The sequence below is a fragment of the Pseudorca crassidens genome, chromosome 7, assembly GCF_039906515.1.
Source record: "Pseudorca crassidens isolate mPseCra1 chromosome 7, mPseCra1.hap1, whole genome shotgun sequence".
Taxonomy (NCBI): domain Eukaryota; kingdom Metazoa; phylum Chordata; class Mammalia; order Artiodactyla; family Delphinidae; genus Pseudorca; species Pseudorca crassidens.
In genome coordinates this window covers 12,225,287-12,239,320 of record NC_090302.1, presented here as the reverse complement: position 1 = coordinate 12,239,320, position 14,034 = coordinate 12,225,287, and the positions used below count along the sequence as shown (strand labels likewise).

The window sequence follows — 14,034 nt, the reverse complement described above, 5'->3', positions numbered from 1 at the left end:
AGGGATTTCTCTTTTCCCTTTGAGAACCTGGCACATGAGTTTTGTGCCAAAGGATCAATTAAAGCAGCAATTTTTGTACCCAGTTATTCTAACGGAAGCACTTTGCCTCCTTCTTTTGAGGTTAGGTTGAGTGTTTTCCTGGGGGCAATCTATTTTTTTTTTCTTTTTCTCTTTTTGCGGTATGCGGGCCTCTCACTGTTGCGGCCTCTCCCGTTGCGGAGCACAGGCTCGGAGGCGCAGGCTCAGCGGCCGTGGCTCACAGGCCCAGCTGCTCCGCGGCATGTGGGATCTTCCCAGACCGCGGCACAAACCCATGTCCCCTGCATCGGCAGGCGGACTCTCAACCACTGCGCCACCAGGGAAGCCCGGGGCAATCTATTTTGAATCACATTTTCCCTCTTACAATAGAAAGGTTACCAGCTGCACTTCCTTGCAACAGGGGTGGAATAGACGTGAGGTGTATAGAGTGAAATGGGTTGATTTTCTTTCATCTTTTTTTCCCCTTAATATTTGCTTTTGCTTTGGCTTCCCTGAAGACACAATAACTCTGGGCATGCATATGTGTAAGTATGTCCCTGCAGCATTTTAAAGCATGTAAATGAGAAGACCTTGTTGTATAAGCCCAAACAAGTACGGACGTAATTGACTACTAAACCTTCTCTTTCCTAATGTTTGCGCAGGAGTCTCCCCAGGACAGTGCTATCACTCGTGATATTAACCGGACATTCCCAGCGCATGACTACTTTAAGGACACAGGAGGAGATGGACAAGATTCCTTATATAAAATATGCAAGGTATTTCATATGAAAAAAAAAAAAAGACAGTTTTTTTTTTTTTTATTTTTGGCTGTGTTGGGTCTTTGTTGCTGTGCACGGGCTTTCTCTAGTTGAGGTGAGAGGGAGCCACTCTTTGCTGCAGTATGTGGGCTTCTCATTGCCATGGCTTCTCCACAATGAGAGAGCACGGGTTCTAGGCGCGCGGGCTTCAAGTAGTTGAGGCACACACGCTCAGTAGTTGTGGCTCGCGGGTTCTAGAGCGCAGGCTCGGTAGTTGTGACGCATGGGCTTAGTTGCTCTGTGGCATGTGGGATCCTCCCGGGCGAGGGCTCGAACCCATGTCCCCTGCAGTGGCAGGCAGATTCTTAAGCACTGAGCCACGAGGGAAGTCCAAGACTCAGTTTTAAATGGTGATTCTGGTTCTTTGAAATTATGCAAAGGATAACTACAAAACGTAATTTATATTTGATGTTCAAGAATGCAAAAAAATGAGAGAAAAGTCTTTGTAAAATCAACAGTAACAACACAATTTTAGATTCATAATGAACAGGATATAATTAAAAATTAAATGGTAGGATTTCTTTTACCCTTTTAATCTAGCTCTCCCTCACCTTCCTGCAAAATGTCCCAGAAAGAAACCCTGTGCTCACTGACTCTCATCCTTACTTCTGACCCCACTGCACTCTTGTTTCTCTCTCATGATGATCTTCATTGCAGCTCTCTCTGCTCCTGACTTCTCACCCTCCTGGTTAAGCTCTCACTTCTCTAACTACTTCGCTCATTCTCTCATGATTTTTCTCTCTCTCTGCCTGCTCCTAAAACAGAGGCCTTCCCCTAGGTGTTCAGTCACTGGTTCCTGTAGCTCTACACTGTCTCCATGGGTGACCCTTTCCACTCCCACAGCTTCAGCTATCACCACTGCACAGATGTTCCCAAATCTGCGTTAACTCAAGGCCTAAATTTCCAGCTGCTCGTTGGTCTCCATGTAAAAGTCTGTCAAGTACATCAGACAAAACAGGTCTAAAACTGGGTTCATTTAAAAAAACACTTTATGATGAAAATTTTCAAACATACATAAAAGTTGAATAGTGTAAATAAATTTGTATATATCCCTGTCCAGATTGAATATTTATCAATATATTGCCACAGTTTCTTCATCTGTCCTTTTAAAAAAATTTTCCTGAAGTACTTAAAGCAAACCTCAGACATCATAATCCTAAACTCTTCACTGTACATCTCTAAAAATAAGATCATTATCCACCTGTATCATCCGTCATTATCCATCAGTACCATCCAATAGCCACTCCATATTCAGATTTCCCTAAATGTCTTTATACATTTAGTTAGAATCAGGATCCAGCAATATTCATACTGTGGTTAGTTGTTATATCTCTTTTAATTAAAAACAGTCCTCCTTTTTTTCCCCATGCCATTTTCTTGCTGAAGATACAATCATTTCTCTGTTATTTTCTAGTTCCTTCCTTTGGCCATGTTCAGTTTGATATGATTGATGTCTCTTTAAGCCGTACTTCCCTCACTATTCACTGCCCTGGTACAGGCCACTATGATACGTTGCTGGCACTTTTTTACAAAAAGTGCATTAGTCTCCCTGCCTTTGGGTTCTAGCCTATTTATTATTTTCTCTGTGTTGACCCTAGAATTGGATCATTTTAGTGGCCTCCACTAGACCCACTAAAACCTTTAGTGCTTTGTCTAACCCACAGAATGAAATAAAAATTCCTTAGTTCATTTCCTGGTCCTAGATTCATTAGCTTAGTATTAAAGGCATTTTATAATATATCCAGGCTTACTCCCTAAATATTTTATGCTTCAGTCACATTGAACTTCTCACTGTACTCTGGTTGATTTACTTGTCAAACTTCCCAACTGAACTGTGAAGTTCTCAAGGGCAAGAATCATTTCTTACATATGTTAGCATCTATAGCACTTGCACAGTGCACGCCATATTATAGAAGGTGCTCATTAAATGTTGATGAATTAATGAAATGCCTTTTCTTCCCCATATTTCATTACAGCCCCCACGAACCTTATATTTCAAACGTTTCCCGAATGTATTATGTACATGAAAGTACTTTCAAACTTTCGGGAAATGTTTGAAATATAAAGCATTCCTTCTGGCTTTTCTATGAGCCTGAAAAATGCTCCCCTCATTCTCTACCTATAGAAATTCAGTACATTTTTATCTTAGTACATAATTGATTAAGCCATGTGCTGAGCACTTTACTTGAGAGGACTGAGAATAATTCATCAGCTCTATTATATAAATACTGTGATTATTCTTATCTTACAAATAAGGAATATAAGCATTGGGCCTAAGAGCCAGACCGAGACATTAGCAATTGTGAGATTTCAGCCCAACTCTATCTAACTGTGAGGCCTCTATTCTTTTTTGACTAATCGACTGTCGATTGGTACCTTCATCAGTTTTGTCAAACTGCATACCACAGAGCTGTGTTGGCATATATTACTACTAGTTTTTAACAGTCTTAACAAAATGGGTATTAACTCGTTAATTTTTACTGATTTGATAGGTAGAAAGTGGTCTCATTAAATTACAAAATATCATTTCTAAATCCCTCTGTGCTTCTTGTCTTTGGAAAAGCATATGTGTTTCTCGTTCTGTAGCCCTCTCATCAGATAAGCTTTGACAAAATGGGGGATATAATGAGATTATATTGAATTCTACCTGAAGTTATGAAAGCATGGTTATATATAAAAACATAAACAGTGATTGGTGAGTGCCTGCTGTGTAAAACATATATATGTATATATTTTTAAAGCTATAGTTTCACCAAAAGCTAATGATAAAATCCCATGTGTATATTAACTTGTCATCTAATAAACGTTGGCATCACATTTTGCTAAGTGATCTGAAATTTAAATATACCCATTTCTAAGTTGCTTTCTTGGGACACAGAAGAACCTTGGGGAAAAAAATGGAGAATAAAGAGAGTTTCATCAGAAATAAATTTGTCAAACAGGGAATAGCGTCCTGAATCTATCGGAATTCCCCTTTCCCCCCACAACTTACATGAGAACTGTAAATATTAACCATAAGAACAAGACTCTGAAGAACAACTACAGAACCAAAGGGTAACCCACAGGACTATTTGATGTCAATATTCTGTTAATGATAACGTTCAGAAGAGATGAGTTGTAATCATCTGCTGCCAAGGAAAATACGAATGAAAATTCCAAAGAACCCACAAATGGTTTCAGAGTAATCCCTCTTATCAGAAAAGTTATCACTGGCATTGTGGAAAGGATTGTATTTTGGCATCTTTGCCAAAAGATTTTTTTTCCCAGAAAGAAAAATGAATAGCAATAACAGTGTTTAGTGAGTGCCTGCTATATGTGTTGAGGTGCTGGCTAGGTTGAATAGGACATCACCCCAGCCTCTAAGAAGTTCACAGTCTAGTAGAGAAGATGGACATTTAAAATGCAGTGTGGTAAGTGCTATAATAATCATACATTTGTAACAAGTACCATAGAAGTACCGAGGAGAGAGAGAATCCTGGGGGAATGGAATATGTTTGGAGCCTCAGTGAAGAACACATTTTTCAGACAGAGAAGAGGGAAAAGCATGAGCAAAGACAGGCGGAATGACAACTTTTTTTTTAATGCTAAAATGGTTTTTGCTTAACCTTACCACTCCTTGGCTACAGGAAGTGGCGTGGTGACAGCGTTATTTATAATAAAGAAAAATTGGAATTGAAGAGAAATGTTTGCATCATTCACTACCCATCAGAATGCCACAGTGGAGTGTGGGTAGCATCTTCGAGGTTCCCGTGTTCAAGTTCCTATAAGGCAACTATGACTCAAGAGTGACTACCTTCATTTACACCTCGTGTGTTTCCCCCCCACCCAGGCTTATTCTGTGTATGATGAAGAAATTGGCTATTGCCAGGGCCAGTCATTTCTTGCTGCTGTTCTGCTTCTCCATGTGAGTAATTAGGTCTCTATGTATGACTTACACATGTCCTGCCTCAGCTTATACTAGCCTTAGACTTGATCATGGTTTTTTATTTCCTTTGGCCAGGCTTTAGCGTATGAAGTTTAACTCCTATATCTGGAAACCTTTTCCTTAAATTAATACAGTGTCATCATGGGAGAGAAACATGGTAAAAAATAAATGACAGTGTTGAAAATTGGTACAAGGGTAGACTTTTTTTATTACTAGGGTGATTGGATAGACTTTAGTCTTGATTGAACCCTTTGGGGACATTTTATCTTCTCTAAAGTAGCCGCTGTCATCAGTCTTTGTTTTGAGATTTATGTATTGGGGTGGAAGGGAGGCAGAGAAGTTGGGTTGCTTTAGCACCATTTTATTCATTTGTTCATTCATTCAGCAAAGACCTTTACCCTCCATCTTACTGATATTTTTTAAAATCCACAGCAAAATTGAAAAAATGTTAAGGTGAACACTGATATACTCTTGACCTGATATATCAGTATTCTTCCACACTGCTTTCTCTGCATCTCTCTCTCTTTTCCTCTTTTTCTCACACACACACACACACACACACACTTTTTTTTTAATGGAAAAGAAATTTTTTGAAATTATCTTTGGAAAATAAGTAGCAGACATCAAGATACTCCACTCCTAAATATTTGTGCATGTATCTCCTAAGGACCTAACCAGAATATCACAGTCATATCTCAGAAATTCGACACTGATTCACAGTGTCTTACCCACAGTCCACATTCAGTTTTCCCTGTTTACTCAGTAAAGTCCTTACAGCTTTTTTTTCTAATCAAGATCAGTGAAGAATCAGGCATTGCATTTGGTTGTCATTTCATTTTATTCTTTTAATCTGAACTATTCCCTTTGCCTTTTTTGTATGTTCCATGCCATTGACAGTTTTGAAAAATTAAAGCAGATTGTCTTGTAAAACATCCCAGATTCTTGATTTGGCTGATCATTTTCCCATGATTCAAGTTAAAATGCTTGGCAAAAATACCACACAGGTGATGTTAGCAGAGAGTTTTTGAGCACCTGTCATGGTCTGTACTGTGCTAGTGATCAGAAGTGAATAATATAGTGTGGCCCCGATCCTTGTGGATGCAGAGCTAGTGAAGCTGACTAGCTGTAGGCAAAAAAAGTCACACAAGTATATCATTGTTACTTTCAGTGGCGCTGTGAAGGTATAGTGAAAAGTTTGATGCAAAATTATAACAAGGGAGCCTCATTTCGATTACACGCTTCTCTGGGAAGCTAACCTTTAAGGTGAACCCTGAAAAATGAGAAGGGATATCCATTCTCTTTTGTACTTTACTGTATCATTTAACTTTTTTTAACATTGTTATGAAAATAATAAAACTGTTTTGAAAACAAGAGAGTGGAGAGTAGAGCAGTCCTGGTAAAGAGAATAGTACAGTATATAGAAGCCCTGAAATGGGGAAAACTTGGCATCTGGAAGGAACTGAAAGAAAGGCAGTGTGACAGGAGCATCACGAGCCATGGGGAATAGGGGGAGGGAGCTAGGGAGGTCCACAAGACTAGCTTGGAGGAGGGCTGTGGAGACCAGGCCACGCAGTCTAGATTTTGTTTCTCTAAGAACAGGAAGCTTTTGAAGAGGTTTAAGCCATTTCGTGTAGGTTGTAATACAAGTAAAACAAAACCACTTTGCATCTTCTTACTGTGAGCCTAGCTTGTTGGTATTGGTAGGCACGCAAAAATGCGATAAAGCTATGACACTGATAAAGAAGTCAAGTTTTTTTTTCCCCCCAGCTTTGTTTACATCATAATTGACAAAAATTGTGTGTGTGTATATATAAGGTGTATAATGTGATGATTTGATATACTATACATTGTGAAATGATTCTCACAAGCTAATTAACACATCCTCAAGAAGTCAAGTTTTAAGTTTTTGTTTTGTTGTTTTAATCAGACTTTATATCTCAGAGTCTCACAAGTCTATGTGGTTCGTCTTTGTTCTCAATTTTCGTGCAAGGACATTTATCCCCATTTAAATGTCACAACCCTTTTAAAATGAGTTTCCCGATGAAATCCCCAGTGTCTTGGTTTGAACTCTATGCTGCTTGCCATCGTGTTAAAATAAGTGCTTGTTTCAGAGTAAGGGCAGGTGTGCTACCTAACATCAGAAATGCCACTCTGGGCAGACCAAGTCTCTCCCTCAGTGAGTGGAAGAGTGAAGTTGCCTGCCATGGTAAAGACCTCAAAGGCCTGGTCCTTTGCCCCAAATGCCCTTACCTTTCCAACAATAATTTTCTATCCTTTTCTCATTATTACTTAGTCTGATTTGCTCTTTAGCTCTGCTTTATTCCCAGTTATTTCTTTGCTCAGCCCACCTCCATCATCTTGTTCGACAGAAGCCCACCCACCTTCTTGACATTTGGAAGGCTTGCTACAGTCATGTCATGCCTTAAATAATATTTCCAGTGCTCTTTTTCTATTTTGAAAACTAGACATTTTGCCCGGTTCTCAAGGAGATATTTTTCCATAAAGCTGTGGAAGATGTATAAGTGAGTAACATCTGTAAATAGAAGTGAAGTAAAGGAGGTTTTTGTACTATTTTAAGTATTACTGCAGGCGTTACTGTAATACTTTAAACATTTCTTCAAACCTTAGAATACATAAAGTTCTTCTGTAACTAACCATGTTTTTAGTAACAGTGAGGAAGAAAAACATTTTTACTAAAATGAAATAACAGTTAAGGAGGTAAAATGATTTAACAAAGGTCTTATGATTTGGGAAAGATGAAACATATACTCGAGTATAGACCTGTTCCTACTCAGTTCAAGTCCTGCCCTCCCTATGAAGCCTGTTCCTGGCTCCCTCAGGAAGACCCAGGCTTTCTTGTTCTTGTGTTCCCACTGGTCTTTCTAACTAGGCATTTTACAGCTATTGTATACTGGTTGTATGAGAGGCTCCTCAAGAACAGGAACAGTGTATGACATAGAGTAGGCATTGTTAAATATTTCTTGATTGAATGAATGAATGTTACAAAACACAGCTGAGATCTGAGTTACTGCATATCACTAAATTTCCTAGTATTCAGATAGGAGAGTTGAAGGATAAATTTAATATACTGAGGAAACTTCTGTATATGTTTTTGATCCCCCACCCCTTCCCTCTTTGCCTGTCTGTTACAGATGCCTGAGGAACAGGCATTCAGTGTTCTGGTCAAGATCATGTTTGACTATGGTCTCAGGGAACTTTTCAAGCAAAACTTTGAAGATTTGCATTGCAAATTTTACCAGTTGGAGCGCCTCATGCAGGTAAGTAGAGAATCCAGCTTTGCATTTGCCAGTAGGAATGCAAGACTGGGAAGAGCGGGATTGATGAAATGGTGCCAAGGAGCAGGGGTGATTTCTAGCCCTCCAGGGTTAAGGACAGGTTTTAGGTTTTTCATTTCTCTCTATGTAACGATGATGCCACGATTAATACGGTGTTAACCCGACGGGTGTGAGCCGGGTTTTCAATCTCATAAACACCCAAAAGATCAGATGACTGTAGGAGCCTTTAACACAGCAAACTCAGTCAAGAAATATTCACCAAGGCTCTGAAGCTGACTGGTTAGAAATCTTATAACAAAAATGAAACAAACTTTCCCAAACATTTCATAACTTGGAAAGAAAAACTGTCCTTCCAAATATTTGTCACCATTTGGGGATTCCTCTTCAGAGCTACTTTGTGGACTGGAAACGAGAGCTGAGCGCCAGTTTAATACCAGATGATAAGTGTTCTTCTCAGCACTTTGGCAGTTTTTAGAAAAACACAAATATGTGACTTTTTTGGCCTATTTCTGGCAGATTTATGAACCTCCTGAGTGAGAGTTCAACAGCTGCATATGTGCCCAAGACTAATTAGTTTGCTATTTCAGGAATACATTCCTGACTTGTACAACCACTTCCTGGATATAAGCCTTGAAGCACACATGTATGCCTCCCAGTGGTTTCTTACGCTCTTCACTGCAAAATTCCCTCTCTACATGGTCTTCCATATCATCGACCTGCTTTTATGTGAGGTACGTATCACACTTTGGCTTTTGTTTGTAGTGTCCTTCCTGTGTCACCTCTGTTAAAACAGAATTTGTTCTTCTCAGTTATTTTATTTCATTGCTGGAAAATCCAGGTTTAAGTTCCTCTTCCTTGGGCTGATGCTAATAATCATGTTTTGTCAAAGGTGCTCTCTGCTAAAAAAAAGCACATTTGTATTAGTTAGGTTTGGCTGCATTGAAGAAATCCAAAATAACAGTGACTAAATAAAGTAGAGGTTTATTTTTCTTTCCCATGTAAAAGAAATCAGAAGGTTGGCAGTAACCTACCTTCCTCAGAGTGCAACTCTCTTCCGTATGGCTGGTTAGAGCTCCAGCCACTGTGTCTCTATATTTAAGCTAGGGGGTTTAGGGGTTCGGGGAGGTTGCATCCCCTCTTTTAAAAGACATTTCCTGGAATTTCCACCTGCATTTCTTCTTAACCTCTTATTGACCAAAAGTTAGGTACCTGACCATACCTAGCTTCTAAGGGGAGTTTTTTTTTAATTTAAGCTGACTAGGAATTTGCTAAAACTTGGGGGTCTATTACTGAAAGAAAATAGATATTATAGTAAATAACAATCTTTGCCTCAGCTTAGTTTTGGGTTTTAGGGTGTGTGTGTGCCTAAGAAGAAAAAACTAATTTCAAAAATAATACATGTTTGTTATAGAAACTGTAAGCAAAAAGATTTAAAAATACTTCTAATCCCAGTCTAGAGGGAAACTACTTTTAACATTTTGGTGTATATTCTTTCTGCCTTTTCATATATGTGTATGTGTAGTTTCTATATGGAACAGTTTTTTTCATATGGAATATTATGTAATAATGTATATTATGGTTTTATATCTATATAAAAATACATAAAAATACGATTATGCTATATATGCTATCTGGTAACCTCTTTTTATCTCATATACTTGACTATCTATAGACAGACACCTCCACATGTATACCATCCTTATTTTTAATTATCCCATATTCAAAACGTATAAAAATCCATTAAGAAATTTGTATCTTCTATCTAGCTTGAAACATTATAAGAAACAGCATTTCAGATATACCATTATTCTTTTTTTTTTTTTAAAGAAGATGTTGGGGGTAGGAGTTTATTAATTATTTTATTTTTGCTGTGTTGGGTCTTCGTTTCTGTGCAACGGCTTTCTCTGGCTGTGGCAAGCAGGGGCCACTCTTTATCGCAGCGCGCGGGCCTCTCACTATTGCGGCCTCTCTTGTTGCGGAGCACAGGCTCCAGACGCGCAGGCTCAGTAGTTGTGGCTCACGGGCCTAGTTGCTCCGCGGCATGGGGGATCCTCCCAGACCAGGGCACGAACCCATGTCCCTTGCATTAGCAGGCAGATTCTCAACCACTGCACCACCAGGGAAGCCCCATTATTATTATTATTTTTTTTTTTGCGGTATGTGGGCCTCTCACTCTTGTGGCCTCTCCCATAGTGGAGCACAGGCTCCGGACACGCAGGCTCAGCGGCCATGGCTCACAGGCCCAGCCGCTCTGCGGCATGTAGGATCTTCCCGGACTGGGGCACGAACCCACATCCCCTGCATCGGCAGGCGGACTCTCAACCACTGCGCCACCAGGGAAGCCCAGCCCCATTATTCTTAATTAATGCCAAGTATCCCATTCTCTGGATATATCATAATTTATGTAACCAATTCCTAATCTCAAACCTTTGTCTAGTTTTTCACTATTATAAACAACCATTCGTTAAGTAGTTACTGTGGGCCTGGTGGCATGCTAAGTAACCTACATAAACTTTTCAACTAATTAGTTCAGAAAACCATTGGGAGACTATTTGTTATGGAACTTGAGGCCCAGAAACTTTAAAAGTTTAACACTGTCAGCAGATTTTAGGGCCTCACCTGAGCTGTCCTTTGCCCCACTACTCCTAGAATGATTAGATTAAGAAAGGCAGATTAGAGGGAACCCTGAGCAGATTCAGTTCTGGGTCCTAGGGCTCATGGACAGAGTGATTGTTGTACTTGGAGTGAGCAGTATAGAATACAGGAAGAGCCACCAGGAGTTACTTCCTGAGAGATCACAGTTTTATGACTCTAATGTTTTAGTTCGGAAGCATAGAATACTTTGAAAAGCATTCTTGAATTGCGAGAATAGCTCTAGAAAAGCTCTTCTCTCAAAAAAATGGGAGACTGGGTCTACCTTAAGTGGTTTTTCAGTGGTTGCCCTGTAATTTTTTTCCCCAAGATATTTTCAAGATTCATTCCTTAAGTTTTTACAGTTTATCTAAAAATTGTGGGGTATTCTGAAGACAAACAGCTTTTAATAATCCATATATAAACACTGAAAATGTTTTCTGTGTTTTCTTTTAGGGAATAAGTGTTATTTTTAATGTCGCCCTTGGATTATTAAAGGTACAGTACACATTTATTTGTAAGCTGGGTTATCTGGTATTCCTTGTTCAGCACTTGCAATATCTTGGTCTTAATCTCATTCTGAACAGCCACTGTGCTCTAGCATTGTCCCTGACAGTGGATATGTGCAAGTAGCTCTGCAAAGGCTACAAAGTATCTTCTGGGGATTATAAAGGTGCTGGGATTATAAAATCCTTCTTGGGCACCTTCATAGCAGAAAACTTTTTCTGTACATGGTTGTATTTTCTTCTTTCTTCAAGACTTCCAAAGATGACTTACTATTGACAGACTTTGAAGGTGCGCTGAAGTTCTTCAGGGTTCAGCTTCCTAAGAGATATCGCTCAGAAGAAAATGCAAAAAAACTGATGGAATTAGCTTGCAACATGAAGGTAAAATCATTTTTGCATTAATTTAAATTCCTTTGTTAATGTCTCACTCTTCCTGATCTAATTGTCAACATTTATAGTACATTAATAATAATGTTTTCTTTTGTATTGTATAATTTTCTAAATATTTTCATATATATTACAGCCTATGAATTAAATATCAGGTTTCATGATTTCTACTGTGCTGTCCTTTAACTTTCAGTATTTGTTGTTATGGTCAGAAATTCCCTAAAATGAAAGTAATAATACATGAAGGAAACTTATTCACTATTTATCACTTCCAGTGAAGCATTTATGATTTGTATCATTTTTTTAAGGTTAAAAAAAAAGAAGAATCTCCTTGTGTTCATGTTATAAAAGTTTTGTTTTTAAAGAAGAAAAAGTAATTGAGGGAGTTTAGTTTGAAATTTGAGAGGTGGAGGCAAATGGGAGACAGAATAAATAGCTGTATTGAGATGCTTATACGGTGCATAAAAGACTGACTGTCATATTTACTCAGTGTGTCTCCAGAGGGTAGAATTGTGATCAGTGTGTCAGGGGCAGATGTGGTAGGAGAGAAGCTTCACTATCTACTGAATTAGAGTACGGACTGGGAATTAGAGAGAGATCTGAATTCAAAGTTATTTCACCTATTTAAGGCACAATTTCCTCATCTGTAAAGTAATATTGGATTTCTGGTTCTGGTTATATGTCAGACTGAGCTAACTCAGGCTACCCTTCTTTAAACATTTGGAGATGCTAAATAAAGTATAATCCAAGAAATGTTTAAATACCTGGATGAACTTGAAAGAAAAAAGAGAAATACCCAGGTGCCTTAAACAAAGTGGCTCAGTGTATTGTGTGTGATAATAAAAGAGCATTCCAAGGGAATATAGAACCAGAGGTAGGTATTAGGATTTTACTACTCACGAAGACAAGACATGATTTGGGGCCTTCTGGAGGCCCCAAAATGAAACTGAAATCTCTGCATAAAGTTAGGACTTCAGAATGGCCACCCTGTTTGTAAAAGCAGGAATACAAAAACTACATATTAGCCTGATAAAAAATAGGAATCATGATATAAAGTGAATGGGGGATTTGGGGGGGAGGGAAAGGAAATAGAACTTCTAGAAATTAAAATAATCATTAAAGTTATCGTTCAATGTAAAATGTTACATCCTTCACAAGTATTATGGATAACATTTAATGATATTTTACCATGTGCTAGGTACTGTGATTAAGTGTTTTTACGTGTGAGGATTGTACAGTGCTTACCTTAGTGCCTGATAATTAGTAAGGGTTTAAGAAATAATGGCTACTACTATGATTATTTCCTCCCGGGTTTTTCAAGCAGAAACAAACTCTTTTCAGTAACATTTACACCAGTGATGGGTTTGCACACAGCACACAGCCAAATGAGCTCTGAGCTTCTTGGAGTTGCTTTCTGTCCCAACCTGGTTTAGCATACAGAAGGATGCTGACTCTTACTTATGATTTCTTCCCCTCCAAAACCTGCTTCTTCCTCAGTGTCCCCATCTCCAGTTTGTGGGACCTCATTGCTTAGGCCTGAAAACTTGATACCATCCTCTTCTATTCTTTCTTTCACACTTAACATCTTCATATTCCACATCCAAGCCCTATCATCAAAATATATCCTGAATCTGATCACTTCTCAACCCTTTCATCACCAATGCCCAAGTCTAACCATCTCATCACTTCTCTTCTGGAATATTGCAGTCGATTCCTTGGTCCTTCTGTTTCCACAGTGATTTCCTCCCAGACTCTTTTTGATCTCATCTCTCTCTTGCTTAAAACACTAATGGCTTCTTATCTCAGAATAAAACTCAGGTTCTTGCCTTGGCATGCAAGGCCTGGCACCGTCTCACCTCTGACAGTGTGATTTCAACTACTACTACTTTTCCCCCTTACACTTTTCCACTTCAGACACCCTGGCCTCCTTGCTGTTCTCAGACATGCTGAGCATGTTCCCTCCGCAGGCCTTTGTACTGGCTGGTCTCTCTGCCTGTAATGTTGTTCTCCTTGCTGTCCACATGGCTTCACCCTCACCTCATTCAGTCTTAGGCTCAATGATCATGTCATCAGAGAGGACTTCTCTGATTACAGTGTCTAAAGTAGCAGCTCCCCCCAACTCTTTACACCCTATCTCCTTATCCTGTCATATTTTCTTCATGTCACTTATTGATACTTAACATTATTTTATATGTTTGACTATTATCTGCGTGCCCCCTGTCCCCATGCTGGAATTAAGCCTGTGACAGAGGGGACTTTATCTCGTTTGTTTATTGCTGAATTCCCAGCACAAGAACAGGATCTGACATGTAAATATTGGTTGAATGAGTGAATAAATGAATATTCTGTTGAGCTTCTTCCAAGTGTTTTACAAAGAAGAGTTAACATGGATTTGGGCAAGGCTTAAAAATAGCTTCTAGCTAAAGGTTTACCTTTTGGGTTTTCATTAGCTT

General features: G+C 39.0%; 1 protein-coding gene across 5 annotated transcripts in view; it reads left to right on the top strand.

The window, feature by feature from the left end:
• RABGAP1 (RAB GTPase activating protein 1) overlaps positions 1-14,034 on the top strand; it is a 161,314-nt gene that overhangs the window by 121,978 nt on the left and 25,302 nt on the right. For all 5 annotated transcript variants that reach the window (XM_067743366.1, XM_067743365.1, XM_067743368.1 and 2 more), the window contains 6 exons: positions 681-794; positions 4,666-4,740; positions 7,914-8,039; positions 8,645-8,788; positions 11,145-11,186; positions 11,447-11,575. In XM_067743366.1, coding sequence (XP_067599467.1) covers positions 681-794; positions 4,666-4,740; positions 7,914-8,039; positions 8,645-8,788; positions 11,145-11,186; positions 11,447-11,575 — 630 coding nt within the window. The remainder of the gene's footprint in view (positions 1-680; positions 795-4,665; positions 4,741-7,913; positions 8,040-8,644; positions 8,789-11,144; positions 11,187-11,446; positions 11,576-14,034) is intronic.